The sequence below is a fragment of the Condylura cristata genome, unplaced genomic scaffold (genome assembly GCF_000260355.1).
Source record: "Condylura cristata isolate star-nosed mole 26May11 unplaced genomic scaffold, ConCri1.0 scaffold00008, whole genome shotgun sequence".
Classification (NCBI taxonomy): Eukaryota; Metazoa; Chordata; class Mammalia; order Eulipotyphla; family Talpidae; genus Condylura; species Condylura cristata.
Genome location: NW_004567109.1, coordinates 46,419,464 through 46,437,377, shown reverse-complemented (window position 1 = coordinate 46,437,377; position 17,914 = coordinate 46,419,464). Strand labels below are relative to the sequence as shown.

At 37.9% G+C, this 17,914-nt stretch overlaps 2 protein-coding genes across 4 annotated transcripts in view; one reads left to right on the top strand and one right to left on the bottom strand.

Annotated features, from left to right (window-relative positions):
• The window catches only part of ZZZ3 (zinc finger, ZZ-type containing 3), a 68,895-nt gene extending 64,994 nt beyond the window's left edge, over positions 1-3,901 (top strand). Inside the window, exons 13-14 of one of the 2 annotated variants that reach the window (XM_012722583.1) lie at positions 2,222-2,322; positions 2,614-3,901. In XM_012722583.1, coding sequence (XP_012578037.1) covers positions 2,222-2,322; positions 2,614-2,758 — 246 coding nt within the window. In that variant the 3' untranslated portion in view covers positions 2,759-3,901. The remainder of the gene's footprint in view (positions 1-2,221; positions 2,323-2,613) is intronic. The other variant, XM_012722584.1, reaches the window with a different exon arrangement.
• A 4,986-nt stretch (positions 3,902-8,887) lies between these two features.
• Positions 8,888-17,914, bottom strand: part of AK5 (adenylate kinase 5) — a 214,700-nt gene continuing 205,673 nt past the window's right edge. For both annotated transcript variants that reach the window (XM_012722539.1, XM_004679135.2), the window contains exon 14: positions 8,888-9,665. In XM_012722539.1, coding sequence (XP_012577993.1) covers positions 9,597-9,665 — 69 coding nt within the window. In that variant the 3' untranslated portion in view covers positions 8,888-9,596. The remainder of the gene's footprint in view (positions 9,666-17,914) is intronic.

The window sequence follows — 17,914 nt, the reverse complement described above, 5'->3', positions numbered from 1 at the left end:
TTTTGTCCTGAAAGTAGTATACCACAATTACCTGATGTCAAAAGAATTACAGTGCAGTGGAGAGAAAAGAAACATAAAGAGATCTATATGTTGCAGTTAATTTTGAGATAAATTTTTCTAGCTATTTTCTCCTCCCCTCTTCCTCCGCTTTTTGTATATAAAGTGTATAAAAATTTAAAGTTTAAAAAATCACCTCATAGTTACCTTGTATGTGTGTGATGAGACTACTTAAGATATACTGTCTTAGCAAATTTCAGGTATGCAATACAGAATTAAATATAATCACCATGCTGTGCATTATTAGATCTCTAGAACCTTTATGTACTTTACAGCTAAAATTTTGTACGCTTTGACCAATGTGTCCCCATATCTCATACACATACAGCCTCTGCCACCATCATTCTAGCCTTTTCTTTTCTGAGATTAGCTTTTTTAGATTTTACTTATGAGTACAACCAGAGAGCATTTGTTTTTCAGCCTTATTACATTGAGCATGACTTCTAGGCTCATCCTTATTTTTGCAAATGGTAGAATTTCCTTCTGTTGTAGGGCTGAAGAATATTCTGGTGTGGTATATCACATTTTCTTTATGCATTAATCCACCAAGCTGTTTTTCTTCCTTTTGTTTATGGATAAGAATTTTTTTTTCCCTTTCAGATTCAATTATCTCTGCTGGGTTTTTTGTTGTTGTTTTTTTTTTTTTTTTTTTTTTTTTTTTTTTTTTTTTTTTGGGATACTTGTTGTGGATCTGTTTTTGGATTTTTTTGGTGTGCTCTTTCTATTCTCGGTACTTAACTAAGTGCAAGGGCTTCAGCAGTAAATAAGTTGCACACAGTTCCTGCCCTCATTCAATTTTCATCTTATAAAGAATTTAGAGAGTTAAATGAGTTAAACTGCTGAATATGACTGTAGAGTAATGAGAGGCTATTGAAGGGCCTTGGAAATTTTGCTAAGGAGATTAAATTGTTCTAAAAGTCTGGAGAACAACTGAATAATTAACATGAAATGTGCTTTTCAGTAAAGACTTCAGCTACTTAAACTGGTAGTATTTTGTAACCTTTGTGAAGGTGGAGAGTTAAAGAGTGCAGAACTCTGAACCTTTGGCTACTATGTTGTTAAATTCTTTTCACAGTAATGTATTCATGTGTGCTATTTATGTACTTGAAGAAAAATTAGGTGTAGGGAGAAAGATCATTCTGGCTTTAGTTTGGAAAATGGATAGAAAGAACAAGACTGAAAGCTGGAAAACTGTCTTTTGGTAATTTAGGTAAAAGAATGTCTTGAATTTGAACTGTGGCTGTGGGAATAGAGAGAGATTGACAGGCTTAAGAACACTTTGGCATTAGAATGGACTGTATTTGGTGGTATTAGAATGAAACTAAGCACTAGTAAACTGCATTTCAAACACAATTAGTATACTTCTGGCATTCTGACATGGTCACTAGCCAGACTATATTAAATGGCTTTACCTCTTGATATTCAATGACCTATTTGAGATTTTCCTGACAACACTGCCCTTTTAAGAGGAAACTCCATTTCTCATAATTTTGCTGCAAGATCCCAACTGAGGCTTGTTTGACAATCTCTCAAACTCTATTTGACTGATGATGAGAGATGGTATATATATGAGTCACTTTAATTTCCAAAATTGTGCAGAACATATGGAGGCCTATCTCAGTGCCATGAACAGAGAAAGAGCTAGATCTGCTTGTTCTTCATAATGGGCATTGGTTATCAGCATCCCTCAGGTTTGAGAGTGATTGAGTAGGAAAAAATGCAGAGTGCTTTGTGTTCACCTGGGTTTATGTTTTCGACCATAATAGCCAGTTAAGTAGTTCTGTAATAAAACTGTATATGTAGTTTTAACTATGGTGTCTGTAATGGTATGCATAGCCTTGTAGACCAGCCTGAAGTACATCTTAAGTAGATCGCATAGTGAAGTGCCCAAGTTTGCAGATAATTTACTTAACATTAAAAAAAAAAAAAAAGATAGCATGTTGAATATTTCAATATCCCTTTTACCTACCTGAAGCTTAGTCTTGGATGGGATTTCTCCTGGTTTGCCAAGAAATTGTATCCAAACAATTCAATGGCTATTTTTTGGTATTATACTGCCATTCACTACATGGGGAGAGAGGAAAGGATGTCTATGTACGTATGAACGTGTTTCCCAGAAGGGAACAATATAGCTAAATACTCTTTCTCTCTGGCTCTGTAACAGTGTGATAACTGTGGCATAGAACCTATCCAGGGTGTTCGGTGGCACTGTCAGGATTGTCCTCCAGAAATGTCTTTGGATTTCTGTGATTCTTGTTCAGACTGGTAAGTATTTTCCTTCATTGTGCATTTTAAATTTTGACAATTCAAGAGTTTCTCAATTATTGTGACATTTGATTTTCAAGATATTTTGAAAATTACTACACTTAATGGATCAAACACTGCTGTTCTACATTATAAAAAATTTTTCTTTATAACACATCCCAAGTAACTTTCCTTTAGAAATTTTAATAAGTAATGAATTTAGAGAGTGAGAGTTATGAAGTTTTGTAGTGTTTAGGCTGAATTACATCTAATGCAATATAATAATGTGTTTGTTTTTTTTCTTCTTTGCAGCCTACATGAAACAGATATTCACAAGGAAGATCACCAGTTAGAACCTGTTTATAGGTCAGAGACGTTCTTAGACAGAGACTACTGCGTGTCCCAGGGCACCAGTTATAATTACCTTGACCCAAACTACTTCCCAGCAAACAGATGACATGGAAGAGAACATTATATACTAGTCCTCTTCAACACATAGCAATGGTATCATTGTGAATTATGTGCAGTTTGGAAAGTTTCTCTGCTTTCCCTGAAATGACACTCACAGCATGACAGCTTCCTGGGTGTTCTCGTCAAGTCCAGCTCTGCACCGTTGTGGCTCTAGATCACTGTTCAGCAGCTGAACATTCCTGGTGAGCAAAGGGTTTCCTGGCGATCTCTCACCACCACCTTAAAGCCTTTTAGGTGGTGATCTTAAATAGGTGAGATGGAAACGAGAGCACACATTAAAGAGAGAGTAAATTCCAAAGGTTTCAAAGAACTTGGTCATAAATGATAATAAGAAGACAAAGTATTTATATTAAAAAAGTTTAGTAGCTTTCAGTTTTGTGAAAATAGTTTTCAGCACAGAAACTGACTTCTTTAGACAAAGTTTTAACCAATGATGGTGTTTGCTTCTAGGATACACACTTTAAAAGAACTCACTGTCCCAAGGGTGGCCACTGAATGGCCTTTAGTAATTGGAGCTGCTTAACCATATTGATGTCTAATTTCTTTTAACCACAATGAACTGTCCTTATTACCAACAGCAAAGCACTACAGGAGGCAGCTGTGGCACTGCTTCCTTAACCAGCTCATGGTGTGTGAATGTTATAAAATTTGTCACTCAGATCTATTTTTTAAATGTAATGTTATATAAGATGATCATGTGATGTGTACAAACTATGGTGAAAAGTGCCAGTGGTAGTAACTGTGTAAAGTCTCTAATTCACAACATTAATTCTTTTAAAATACACAGCCTTCTGCCTCTGTATTTAGAGTTGTCACTGCAACTCATCAAAGAAAACTGCCTAATATAAAAAAATCATATATATGGTAATAATTTCCCTCTTTTGTAGTCTGCACAAGATCCATAAAAGATTGTATTTTTATTACTATTTAAACAAGTGATTAAATTTAGTCTGCGCAGTGAGCAAGAGTTCACATGCATTCTTTTATACTGCTGGATTTTGTTGTGCATCATTTAAAATATTTTGTATGTTTCTTCTTATCTGTGTATACAGTATGTTCTTGAATAATGTTCATTTGTCAGGAGAACTGTGAGAAATAAACTATGTGGATACTGTCTGTTTATATTATAGAATGCTTGTTGTGACTTCCTTTTGTTTAAATTTTGGATCTCTTTGCTATAGTGTTAAAGCTTAAAATTGATTTTTTTTTCATTTTTGTTTTTTTGTTTGTTTGGTTTTTTCCTTTCCTTTAATTAAGGGTACTTTACCTATCTATCCTTTGGAAAGAATAAGGGCTATCTTATGGAAAAAGGGTGAATTTAGAAGCTTTGTAAAAGATTTTAATATTTTCACTCACTGTGGGCTGAAACAGTAAATCAGATTGGGTTACAAAAAAGAAAATACATTATAGTTAAAGAAAGGCCATTATGTGTCCAGATGTGAAAATGAAACTTAGGTTGAAATTTTTACATTCATTCTTTTTGATAAAAATAAGTACCCCATGAATTTAAACAGGCAGCATTTGAAAATTGCTGTATTCCCTGCAAATTATTATTATCTATTGGAAAAGACAATACAAATTTTCTAAAATTAAGTATTAATACTAATCTAGTTTTTAAGCATCTTATGTTTCTTTCAATTTTAAATCAAGGAAACATTTACTAGTCCTCTTCAGTACATTGTAGAGTATTAAATGTCATACCCTGGGTTTTATAATTGAAAAAAGTGTTATAATTTTAAATATAGATAGAAATATGAAATTTTAAAGTAATATATTGATTAGAGATCAGTAGTGATAATGATAAAACATATTGCATACAAACGACAAGGAAATGGATTTGAACTTAACTCTCATCCTGGAATAATTATTTGGTAGAAGAAGGGAATCTTAGGGGAAGATGGGAATCTTAGTATTCTGGGCATTTTGATATTTATCATTGAAATATACCAGATATGTATCTTTTGTAGTAAGACAGTACTTGAAGGGTAACTTCTGTGAATTCCTGTTTTTGCATAGAAATGAAACTAATAGGTTTTAGAGAGCCATTAAGATCCACTCAAAAATCCTATAAAGTATGACATATGCTTTCAAAGAGTGATATAATTGTTTATATAGACAAAATAGACAAAATTAATCCATTTAAATGTATTTTTCAAGGGCAGAGGTTTTAAGAATTTTGAGTGGCAAAGAGGATTATTTTCTGCTTGAATGAAGATGTGTTTATTACGCATTTTTTGGTTCCAAGCAGTTAGTTCTCATGACTTTAAATTCCTCAGTGGGTGTTGTTTAAATTCGGGTACTGTAAGAATGGGCACCACTTTCATTATTTGCAAGTGGGGCTTCCATCCCCTACAAAGAAGTATTGACAACACAGTTCTGCTTGATAAAGCATTGCTTACTAAGTGGTCTTCAGTAGATCAGAGGTAGATCCTGAAATATTATGCTCAAGTTATTTGCTAAGGAACTTTTAATAACACCTAGAACCACTGCTTTAAGGTTTAAACAGGAGGTTTTGATTGGCTGTGTAACATTACTTATAGCAAACACTGATACAGTGCTTACTGTGTGTGAAAGAGGCATATTAAAACAAAGTGAATTTTCACTACTCTAAGAGGTAGGTTCATTTGTTAACCTGTTTTCATTTGAGGAAATTACGCAAAGAGGCTAAATAATTTCCCCAAATTCATGTAGTGAATAAAGTGTTGATGCTTGGATTTTAAACTCACAGATAGTCCAGTAAGCCTCATTACCCTCTTTCCCAAGCAAGAATAGTCCCTTTGTGTCATTATCCCCAGAGTGTTAGAAGCGGAGGTATGGGGGTGCTGTACAGTCTTTTCGTGGGTGTGCTGTGCCTCTTAAGAATACAAGCCTAGACATACGTGGGTTTGAGCACAGAATAAATGTCTTGACTGGAGCTAAAGTACTGAAATAGTCTACCTGTGGTAAACTCAGAATCACACATATAATTTATATATTTAAATTTGTCAGCAAATATGTGATTATAAGGCTTTAGGCAAAGTTAGGGCTAAGGGATGTGTCTCTTGCTTTAAATAGACTATTTCAGTGCAGTTTGCTGCCTTTCACATCCTGATGATAGGCTAATTTTCTTCTATCATCCCTTTTATTTAAATTTCAGAATACAACCATTTTTCTGAGATAGGAACATTTTTTATTTTTTAAATGAAACAAAAAGTCCATCACACGTACTAAGTTATTCTTCTTTTTAGTCATAGTATGGTATGCTATATCAACTGTATTTCTTACTGTGAATAACAAAGTTTGAAGGCCGTTGTTGGAAGTGTAGTATGTGGAAGTAGAAGTCTCCAGATAACTAGTCGGTTTTCACACAGATTATACAAGCATTGTCCTTTTAGGCTGTAAAGTATTGTTTTTATTTCTTACCTTGAAGAAAAATGTGCCTGTTTATCTGTCCTCCCCCAAGGGGTGGGGGGGAGAGCCTTTTTTTTCTAGTTATGTAGACTATGAACTGGATTTTTGATCCCTGAGGGATATGAACCATCTGTTCCTGTCTGTATCCCTTGGCCCTGACTCTTAATCATTCCTCAACAAATAATTTGTTGGTTGTATGACCATTGTGAGCAAACATTTTTTTCCCTAGAAAGTTAGGAGACGACCCCTATGCCGGATTGTGTCTGGAGGATCGTGAGAGGGCTTGTTTCAGGACATCTCCTTAACAGACATCTAGAGGACTGATAAATGAATTTCATCCTATCTTATCTAGAGGATGTGGTTCAGTTCTGGGTAACCGAGAAGATTTTGGTTCTCTCTGGCACCCTGGTTAGGTCAGTCATCTTGATTCTATAACATATTTTAGAGTGATATAATGTTAGAGGGCACTAGAGTAGAAACGCTAAATCCTAGTCTAAATTGTGTAAGTGAAGCACTCAGCAGATGTTGGCCAAAAAATTTTTTTGTAATGGAGCACTAGGAACTAGTAAATGATATACACACCATCTCTTTAATTCTCATAATACCTCTCTGAGGCTGCTTACTATTATTATACCTACTATACAGATGAGAAACTACGGTTCAGACTTTAATACTAGAAGTCAATAATATTGCTATGTGTTGGACTGGGGATACGAAGCCGTGCCTTTAATGGAGCTGTAGTCTAATGCATAAGACCCACAATAAACAAGTAAACAAAAATTACTGTGATTTTAGGCAGAGGTGTATACTGTGAAGAAAAATGATAGAAGAATGGAGGCCATTCTGCAATTTCAGATAGAACAATCAGAATGCTTCAATGACTAGGGTAAATTTCAACAGATCTGAATGATCTTTGAGGGAATTAGCTTGATGTGTAACCTGCGGAAAGAAACAGAAGGTTGGCAACAGAAGGCCTGATCTTGTAAAAAGCTTGGCTTTTTCCAGGCAATTTTGTAGCCTGAGCCAAATGAGTAAGAGGAGAGTGGTAATTCATGGGGTATGAAGAGGGTGCAGAGACCCTGACTTGTGGTGTGCTGTTTTTTTTTTTTTTTAGTAGAAGATCTGGGGTGTAGGCTAGAGGTGCAGGGTGTTGAAAATACTCACCAGAGACAGTGGGGAGTATTAAGGCATTTACTGAGACAGAGTAGGGAGCATTAAGTCGGATTTACTGAAATACACTGCTGCGGGGAGCAGCAGGCAAGAAGGGAGAGGCCTGCTGCACTATCTATGGATTATCTGCCCAAGGATCAAATTCAGGCCATAGCTGTGATAGTGCTAAAACTTAACCCCTAGGTCACCAGGGAGGACCAAGACCCGGACAGTTGTAAAATGAGCTTGGATAGGATTCTGATGTGTTGTTCTGATGTGTTCTGATGTGTTGTTCTGATGTGTTGTTCTGCTGGGCAGAGACTTCTGAGGTACATTCTTGGTTTAAAATTCTATGACTTTATAAAGCAATGATGTCATCTCAAGCCATTCAAATCATAAACATACTTTAGCTATTCCATATAGTAAGACTCGCTTTGCACCTCCAGATATCCTTCAGGCAAAACCATTTATCCCTGCTGACTTTTTTTCAAGAGGGGCTGTTGCCCACAGCCGTCAAAGACATGGTGGGCTTGTCCGCTGCACTGTGGTCTCATTTCCCTTGCCCAAGTTGTCAGAACTGCAGTGGGCATCGGCTGTGTTTGATAGAACTTGGTGTGTTTAAAGAATGTTAATCCCTATGAAGTCATTTTGTGTTTTCCAGCACAACAGATAATGGAACTCTTTCTAATACTCCTTATGCTCCCTTATAGAGGGTATGACAATTTGGGGGTAATTTTAAAGTATTTGACAACTGTGTGAGTTGCAGAGATGCACTCCTTTATTATTAGAAGAATAATTGTAACCAAAGAAATTTTAGTTTCTTCTTTAGCAAATACATTTGTGTTAAGAATGACTGCTGGAGGAAAAGGAAATATGAAAATTACCATGTATCATGATTACCCTGAGAGTTCTCTCTGTGTAATAGTTCGAAGTTGATCTCTTGCCAAAATTAAAACCATATGAGCATATCATAAATCTCAACTATTACTGTGTTTGCTTCTCATTCTGTTTGGAATAAGACTTCAAATACTTTCCAGAATGATGTGAATTACAAATAAATAGAAAAAATTATTCTGTGTTCCATCTATTTTATTTGTACATGTCCATTTCAAGAAAAAAAAAGACTTTAAAAATACAATTCTGCCCCAGAAATGGATCCTTGTCTGCACAACCATAAAAAAAAAAAAAAAAATCATGCAAACTGAAACTGATATTTTGTAGTGACTGTGAAAGGAAGATGCAATTAGTTCAGTAGACTGTATAAGAAGCTCTGATCTGGCAACTGATAACACAAAGGAGAACCTAGACTTCACTGGTTCTTCAAGGAGACACAATTTTACATACAGGTATGATAAGGTCTGCAAGCCCCTGAAAAAGGCCTTTGTGACATATACAACATCGGAATCTGTTAAGCAGTGTGTACTGACATGCCCTTCCCACCACATCAATTTTATCACTATATTTTCTTGACAACAATCATAAGTAGGTAATTTAATTGAAATTATGAATTAACATTTGTTCTTTGAGTGCAATAACAAATCACTTCATGCTTTTCATTTACAGTTAGTTATTGGTGTTAATTTATAATTGTGAAAATGCACCACTAGGTTGAGGAGACAGTAGGTCAGACAATTTATCCAGTTTATTCTCAGCCATGACGACAGTATCCCAGGTAGCCAGTTCCCTAAAAATGTTACTGGTGTCCAGTTTGGGTTTTTCTGTCTTGCAGAAGCTATGCAATTTCACACTAAATTTCTTAGTAAATTTAGCAGCCTTGTCAACCCAGTCTCCGGCCCTAAGTGACTAGTGGATGGGAGTTGAGGTGACTAACAGCCACCAAAAGAAGATGCCTGTGTCTGCCCCTCCCACCCACAAACACACACATTGTGGGGCTTCATCAGACAGCAGGGTATAAATCTTGGGGACAGGAAGGAAGATTCCATAGAGTTGGAATTGCTATCTAATTGGTAAGAATAGAACCATATAATCAGACTCCAGCAAGTCTTGAGGCCACAACCGGCAGGACTGGTGGTTCACACACTAGCTTAGCTCTGGCACAATCTTAGAGAAAAGTGTGCTGTGAGTGCAGGTAGCTCTGAATAATGCAGAAAAAGGTGGATAATACCAGTACACCATGCATGATTTCCAGACCCCTCTCAGGTTAAGCTGGGGAGCAAATAGCAATGTCAGGATTTAGGGGGACACAGGATTAATTTGAAACATAACTGTTAAGGGATGAACCTTTCAGAATTTTTCTGTTTCTACTCTCTTCTGCATTGATGCCTTCAGAAAATAGAGTCAATAGCTGTGCAAAGTTGAAGAAAGACTTCCTCTGGAGTCCCTTCTGCATTTATCTACAGTTAAAAGTAAAAAAAAAAAGTTATTAGTCTTAAGAAATGTTTGTATACAGAGATCATTTTAAATGTCTGCCCGCAGTAGATAGATAAGTTGTGGAATAATCACATAACACAACAATACTATAGCAATAGGGAGGAAAAGTGACGTATATTGAACAGCTTGGATTAATCCTACAAAATTGAGGGTAAAGAAGCAAGTCCCAATTTGTGTACACAATTCAGATTTATAGGAAGTTCAAAAATAAAACTTATGTTGGTAGGGATCCATTTTTAAGTGGTAAAGCCATAAAGAGAAGCAGGAGGTCATTATAAAAGATCATGGTTACTTAGGAAGAGGAAGGGAGATGCGATCAGTAGAGACACATCTTATATTTTGACCTTTGTGGTGATTATATGATGTTCATTTTGTAATTTTTCAGATCATACACATTTCCCATATACATATACCCCTGTAAATATAATATAAAATTAAATGTCAAGCCACCACTACCACCATATCTAATTCCCAATTAAGTGTTTCACACTCAGGAGAGCCCAACTCGGCAACCTGCAACGTGTTTCTGTGTCTCCCTGGCTGGAGGCTCTCTCTTCATGGAGGGGACAAAAGCATATCACTGTTGCAAAGTTCATGCCCCTCATGATACTTCACCTATTGCTTTACCTCTCCTTCCTTTTCCTGTCAACATTTTCTGGGTGCCAACAATGTGTTATGTGTTGTATATACTGGGTTGAATAAGACATGGCCACCCTACTCTTGAGGAGCTCACAGCTCAAGAGAAGAAACAGCAGGTATTTTCAGGTATGAGGTAAGCACAGAAGCTATGAATATAGTGGTGGCACTTGGGAGAGCAGAAAATCTGCCTGAGGAAAATTATCATTTAAAATAATAAAACTGAACACCCATGGAACATAACTGGGTACTCCTAACAATGATCTCCCAAGAGAAGTACTGTTATCCCTACTTCACAAATGACGAGACTGGAAGTCCTGACAAAGAATCAATTTTCCTAAGGTCATCCTGCTAAGTATGCAGCTAGGGCTGGTTCAAATCCAAGTTTCTGACTCCAAAATACTCCAACTTGTTGACTTCTACACCCACCAAGCAAAACAGCTGGTTGGCTGAAAATGAAAAGAACGAAGCTGGAATTATAAAGGGAGTCCTTGGCACAAACACTTTCCAAAGACCACAGTGGATCTTCCTCAGAAGCAGCAGTTAATAAATGAGCAATTGACCCCCAGTCACTGCTTCATTTGCAAGTGAGGATTCAGATTGTAATATACTTACATAAACCAGAGATGCTTGTGATGGGACTTCAAGTTACATTTTAGTTCTGCTTCATTAGAACACACCCCAACTATATTCTGAAACCTCTCTTGTCCCTACAAGGTAGCGGACATTTTGTAGTCTTTTCTTTATCTGCTCTCCATAGTGTCTCACTGAATTCTACTACAGTCACTACCTCTTGGATACTTTCTGAGAAATGTGCTGTTAACAGCACACAGTGTAATTACACAAACCCAGAGGGCGTAGCCCACCTGGGCCACCATTGCCTATGTGGTCAGTCATGGTCAAAAATGTTACAAAGTGAAGCTTAATGTAGCTGATTGCATTTAATGGACTTAAATGTCCTATTTCTACTAACCAGCCCTGAAATATTTTCCTTCTTATATTCACTTCTCTTCAACCAATACTATATAATACTCCCCACCTATATATGTAAGCTTTTCTAAATTTATCTTCCTTCTGAAGGAAAACCAGGTCTATATTTCTAGTATCTAATAGTCGTCATACCTTTTAAAATTGTATTATTTTTGATTGAGGCAATGTTAGTTTATAACACTGCAAATGAATTAGGGGAGGGGTTCACAACTCATCAATGTACAACACCACAACACACCCACCACCAAAGCACACATGATCCTGCACCAATAGTTTAGCTCCCCATCAGCCTGTCTCTTTTAATACTGATAAATTATTAGTAACTTTTTTTTTCAAGAACGTTATAACATCTTCTTTTTTTGGCAAATGATAACCTTTTCAATCATTGTCATACCAGTATTGTATGACATACATAATTTGGCTTGCCCATTATCCCTAATTTCTCTTAGAGTGACAAAAATACATTCATTCATTCTAACAGCTTTTTGGTCCACTTGGGAACTACGAACTCACGGCTCTTTCAACACATTCAACTAGTTGTAATTTACCATGAAGTTCAACTTTTCACATGTTGGCCATATGTATCTCACCAATAACCCAGGTCTCCACATAACCAGCTAAATAGTAGGCTTTATGAGGACACATGGTCGTTAACCAGCCTTTCGCTCTAGAAAAGCAGGCAAAGGAATAAAAGAATGTATCCTCATTTCCACATTTCTTCACAGATGACAGGTCTGGTGGGGGAAGAAATACTCTGTGGGAGCCCATTTTCTGATTCTCAGTCTGTGCTTTCTGGAAGGATAAGGGGCTCTCATAAAACAACAACAACAACAAAAAAAACCAATTGTTTCAGAAACAAGGGCTTAGTCATAAACACTTGAAGGTGTGACACTTGCTACTTTCTGATGACTGGGAGGCAGGAGGCTTTTCAGGGGCCTCTTGTCAATCAGCAGAAGAAGGTGTTTTGGAAAAAGCTGGGGCCAGGCTGCCAGGGTGTGCCATCTCTCAGAGCATTAGTGCCAACATTTCCCCTTTCTATTTTCATCTTAAACCTTCCTTCTTGTTTGCTTTGTTGCTGTCTACTCTCAAAATTTCTCCTTTGTTTCTCTACAGATTACCTGAAAGTTTCCTGAATCTCATAGTGGTTTCTCCCTGCTCATCTAAATTCCAAATGGAGAATATTTTAAGAGAACATTAAATAAGTTTTATATTTTCATATGTTACTGTGTACCTCGTAGGAATTGGGGGTGGGGGAGAGCAATTTGCTAAGTGCTTACTGAATCATAGGTTCTATTGTTAGCACTTATAATTTTAGCAAATTTAAACCAGTCAACCAGGTAATAGTGTTTAATGTCCTTACCGAACAAATAAGAATCCTAATTAGTATATTGATTGCTTTGTATGAAGAAAACTCAGTTACGTAAAAATTTGAAAATCAGATGTCCTCCCACATACTATAAGTGTTGGCTCCATAATCATTGCTGTGAAATTAATTTCCAGTAACCCTCTTTCACCTGTTCCCAAAAGACCAATTCCAAATCAGAACTCAGAAGCTATGAGGCTTTAATTTAATTGGAAACTAGGTAGGTAGCTTTACTTTTTTTTTTTTTTTTAAGTTTTTAAAGATTATTTATTTATACATACAGAACTGGGGTACAGGTCAGAGGTGCAGGGGGAGGGAGAGGATTCACCAGAGACAGAGTGGGGAGCAGAACAGGCCAACTGATGAAATACACTGCTGAGGGGAGCAGCGTCCTGTGGATCATGCTGCCACGCCTTGTGGTTCACCTCTGGGGTGGGCGGGGATCGAACTCATGCTGAAGTGGCTTTAGCTTCTCAGTGCTGTGCTTTAACCTGCTGCGCCACCGGGGAGGGCCCAGGTAGCTTTATGTTTAACTTTAAGAAACTTGTCCTTGTTGGTCTGAGACTTGCTATAAAATCCTGCAGCAAGTGATACCCTGATCAGTACAGAAGATTTCTTTTTGTTTATAAAAAGCTGAAGACAAGTGAGCAGAAAATAGGATCCATTTCTAAGTCTTCACCAGACTTCTCGAAAGAAAAGTGGAGCAGTCAGTGATAATATTTCTGCCAGCAGTCAGTGCACCCCACTGCTAAAGCAGGAAAACTGTCACATGCATTGGGAGCTGCACATGTTGTCTACTCTTTCTCTCTAGTTCCGTGAATTTGTAAACCACCAAATAGATGCCAGTTCTAACATTGCTCAACTCGAGTTTGTTTTTCCCACATCACTCAAAACACTGCTTGAGTTTTGGTTTTGGTTTTCCTGTAACTGTGCCAAGAGGCTTCTGGGTTAAACCCAGGCTGTCACAGATCTGTTCATGGTCATCACTTGTGGACTCCTTCTAACATGCTCCCCTGCTAATAATGACTTTTGGTTTGCTCCATTATTTGCAGTATTTAGATCAAACTTTCTAGAACAGTCTAGAATGTGCTTTCCAATGCAGCAGCAGCTAGCTACCATTTGGTTTCTGAACAACTATACTGTGGCCAGTGCAACTGGGGAACTAAGTTTGTAATTCTATGTAATTAAAACAAGACTGATTTTTAAACTAGATATTTCACCCTGTTATTGAAACATTAAAAAAATATACTGTAACAACTTAGTTATGTGAAACCTGTCTTTTTTTAATAGTAAATTTTATGAAACACAATAAAATATTTGCATTTTGGATGAAAATTTATCATCTGAATTGAGGAGTCATTAAGTACCACATTTTAAAGACTTAGTTAAAAAATCATAAACTATCTAGGTAAGATGTTTTATATTGTTGCATGTTGAAATGATAATACTTAGGCTACTACAATATGATAGGTATCGTTTTAAATGATTTTAATTTATTTTTTATTGTCTTTGAAAATATGACTGCTAGGAAATTTTAAATACTTACATAGCCCATTATACTTCTATCAGACAATGCTGGTCTAGAAAATGTATTGAATGAAGGAGGAAAGAATGAATGAATGGATTCAAGGCCCTCACAGTCTTGGCTCAACCATGCTTTTCAGTCTGATCCACCACTGTTTTAGCTTGTCTGTCCTGCATTGCATTTCTGCTAGCTTTACTGGGCTCCTTCATGTATCAGTGCCTTTGTTCCCTCTCCTCCATCTGCCACAAACTTCTATTCGTCCTTCAAAACCCTAATGTCCTCTTCTCTTTGAAGCCCATACCTGTGTCTCTAGGTTAGGTCCACAAGATCGGGCACATTCGGTAAATCCTGTTACTGCACTTACCACCTTGCTGTGGGTGCAGATTTCATGCCTCTCTTTCCCTCTTTGAATTCCCAGAATTAAGCACCATGCCTTGGATAGCAGAGATGCCCCATAAGCCTGCTGCATATGTCAGTTTGATGGAGTGGCATCCATTCTCTAGTGGTAGCATCCATGACCTTGGCTCCTACCGAAGGTTCAGAATTACTGTGAGCCTTGTGAAGGGACGGCCCTGCGATGGACACAGGCAAAATCTGTTTTGTGCTCCAAGCAACCACAGTGGAAGAAAATCAAGAAATGCCCAGAGGAGTACAAAGGTCTGGAGTTCTTTCCTGCCTGCTGATACAAGCATGAGTGAGCATAACTCATTTCAACAGGACCACAGGGTGCAGAGAATAGCATGCCAAGTCACAAGGTCATTGTAGAAATCCAGGCAAGGCCCGACAGTCAGGAAGACAGGGTGTGGAGAGCAGACTACTTCCAGCAGCGTCAAAAAGAACGAGTTTTTTAAGTCTCTCAGAGACTGATGGAAGGTTCATGCTTCATTGTCAGGTGTGAGAACAGAATCACAGAGGTCCTCCAGACCTCTCCTTCTTGCCCCTTTATTTCAGTGGCCCTGGGCCAGCAGGTGGGAGGGAGTTCATCTCAAAGTCCAGACTGCTAGTGGCCCAGACTGTCCCTAGGGGTGAGTGGGGAGTACTCCAAACTCAGAACCAAGACATGAACGCAGCTGAGGTGGGGCATCCATAAAAAGGGCCCAGCATCCAGGAATGGGAAGTCCCAAAGTTTTTTTTCTATTTCAAAGAATTCTGCAAAGGGGAGTGTGAACAAATTGGTTAAAAGGCTTCTGCTTAAAAGTAAACAGAGCATCAGTCTCTCTTGAGACTAAGAATGCTTGCATACTGTGTAATGGTTAAAGGCAAAACCCACCAAAATGAACTATAAACAGAATGGCTGAATAAACAATTGAATATCCATATTATGAACTATTATATTACTGTTAAAAGGAAGGAAGGCATGGCTGCAGTATGTGTCAACTCCCAGATGTTTCAGGAAATGTCTACAGGATGTAATATTTCCCATAGGGTGTGTGTGTTTTTATAGAGTAAATAGATTGATGTCATCGGGGTGAGCCAAGAAGGAGGTGCAAGGGGGGAACTGAGGAGCAGGAACATAAATAACAGGAGGATGGCGGGAGGAAGAGAGAGAAGGAAAGGAGAGGAAAAGAAGTAAAACATAATAAACTGTTTATACTGGCTATTTGAGGGGAGTATGATTGGAAGGAACATTGTTAATTGCTTGATAAATGCATTAACATATACTTACATATACATATAGCATTACTCTTGGATATTACAGTGACCACTTATTAGTTCAGTGATTAAAAAAATTCTCTAAAATAAATCTGATCTCAATCACCAATGTAAACACTTCTAGGGTTAACACCACTAGAACCACTAACTAACTTGCTGCTAATCCTCTCCCAAATTATCTTTCTGATTTTTAGAGACTCTCAAGGGAAACAACCCCCTTGCTTGCTGGTGCATATGGGATATGGCCTTGAAATAGCGTCTCCCAGCTTCCCACTGCAATGTCCATGGAGAACAAGAAAAAAGTGCATAGTAGTAGGAATTCTGAAAACTTGGGTTGTCAATGATTGCCAGTGGAACTAGATTCCATTATCTGCTCTTGACTCAGAACATGACCAGAAAAACAGACATCTGGCCTTCTGCTATGGGGTCATGATTTTCAGAAGTCAAGAGTGGTTCTCCCTCTACCCCACCAGGGCACCTTTTTTAATTTCTAACTAGAAAAATACAGAGGAAATGGAGGACATGAGCCCAGTGGGACAGGAGACTTCCTTCACCTTAGATATTTGTAAGGGGGCATTCCAGAAATTGAATTTATCTGAGAGCTTGGTTAGCTCTGTATCCATGTACTTATCATTTGTGAGTATTTAGAATTTAGGTGGAAGTAGTACAACACAGAGGTAAAAGGGATTTCCTGGCTCTGAAAGTGGTTAAACTGAATTACTTAGGGATTTTTCTCACTACAAATCTTGAAAGAAATTCTCTTCTGTCTGGAGTATTTCTGAATCTGTTCCAGGCTGCACAGGGTGGAAATCACTAATCTCAGAGAGGTCTTCAGAATCCTGAACTCCTAAGACCTTGACTTAAATAAAGCACCTTTTGTTTGCTTGCTTGCAATGAGCTAAGCCTTTGTTCTCTGTGACAACCAGAGCTCCCTGACACATAGCTAGGTTCATTCTGTATCCCTGTGCTTTTGCACTTTCAGCCTAGTGACTGGTAGTAGGTTCACAAACATTGAGGACACATCTGGAGGCTGCAGCAAAGAGTGACTGGATGGATTAACAGTGTCTGCTGTGACTTGGAAGTTGGGATGATGTAATTGACACACCTGATTTTAAGCAAGAGGCACCTTTCAGTCTTCTAGACCCAGTGCTAAATTCTCGGACTTGTAGAAAATGGGCCATTAATAGTTTTTAGAAGAATTCATTATCAGCAATTCTCCCCAAGGAAATGATAATGGAGTTGCCTTACAAACAAGTTTGTTAACTATTGATTGATTAACTTTCTGTGAAGAACAGAAGTAGATACCCATTCTCCTGTTCTAGTCTCCCAGTGATCTCCTGGCCTTACCCTCTCTAGAGCTGTTTTCCACAAAGTTGATGGAACAAGCCTTCTAAATTTGTACTTTGTCTGTTCTCAGTAGTTTCCAACATCCTCAGGACAATCACTTGCTCTTATGAAAGACATCTTGATCTGGCCCTTACTGGGCTCTCCACTCTATCTTTCTCTCTCTAAAAAAATTAATGTATTTTCTAATTTTGGGACAGTATTTGATTTCTTTCCTCAGGTGTAGTCCCTGTAGTTCTCCCACCACCATAGCACTGTGATCCAGCTGCACAGTCCCTTGTGCTCTTCCCTCTTATTTTGACCCCTTCCGCACCCCCTTCCCTGCTGTCTCTCAGATTTATGGTCAGCTTGCAAGTTTTGTCTTTTTTCTTGACCTTTTGTTCAGTGTCTCTACATTCCATGTGAAATCATCTGAATGGAGACCAAATTAACTTTTTCTTTCTGACTTATTTCATTTAGCATAATCCCTTTCAGCTCCATCCATGTTGCCACAAATAGCACTAGTTATCCTTTTTGATCACTGAGTAGTAGTCCACTGTGTGTGTGTGTGTGTGTGTGTGTGTGTGTGTGTATACCTTGGTCCAGTCATGTGTTTTGGTCCACTCCCATGTCTTGTTCCTCTTTTCCTTGGCACTTTATGTCACAGCCAAGCTGAGATCCTTGCCTTTCTTAATCTTTTTCACTTGGAATTCTTCCTTGTG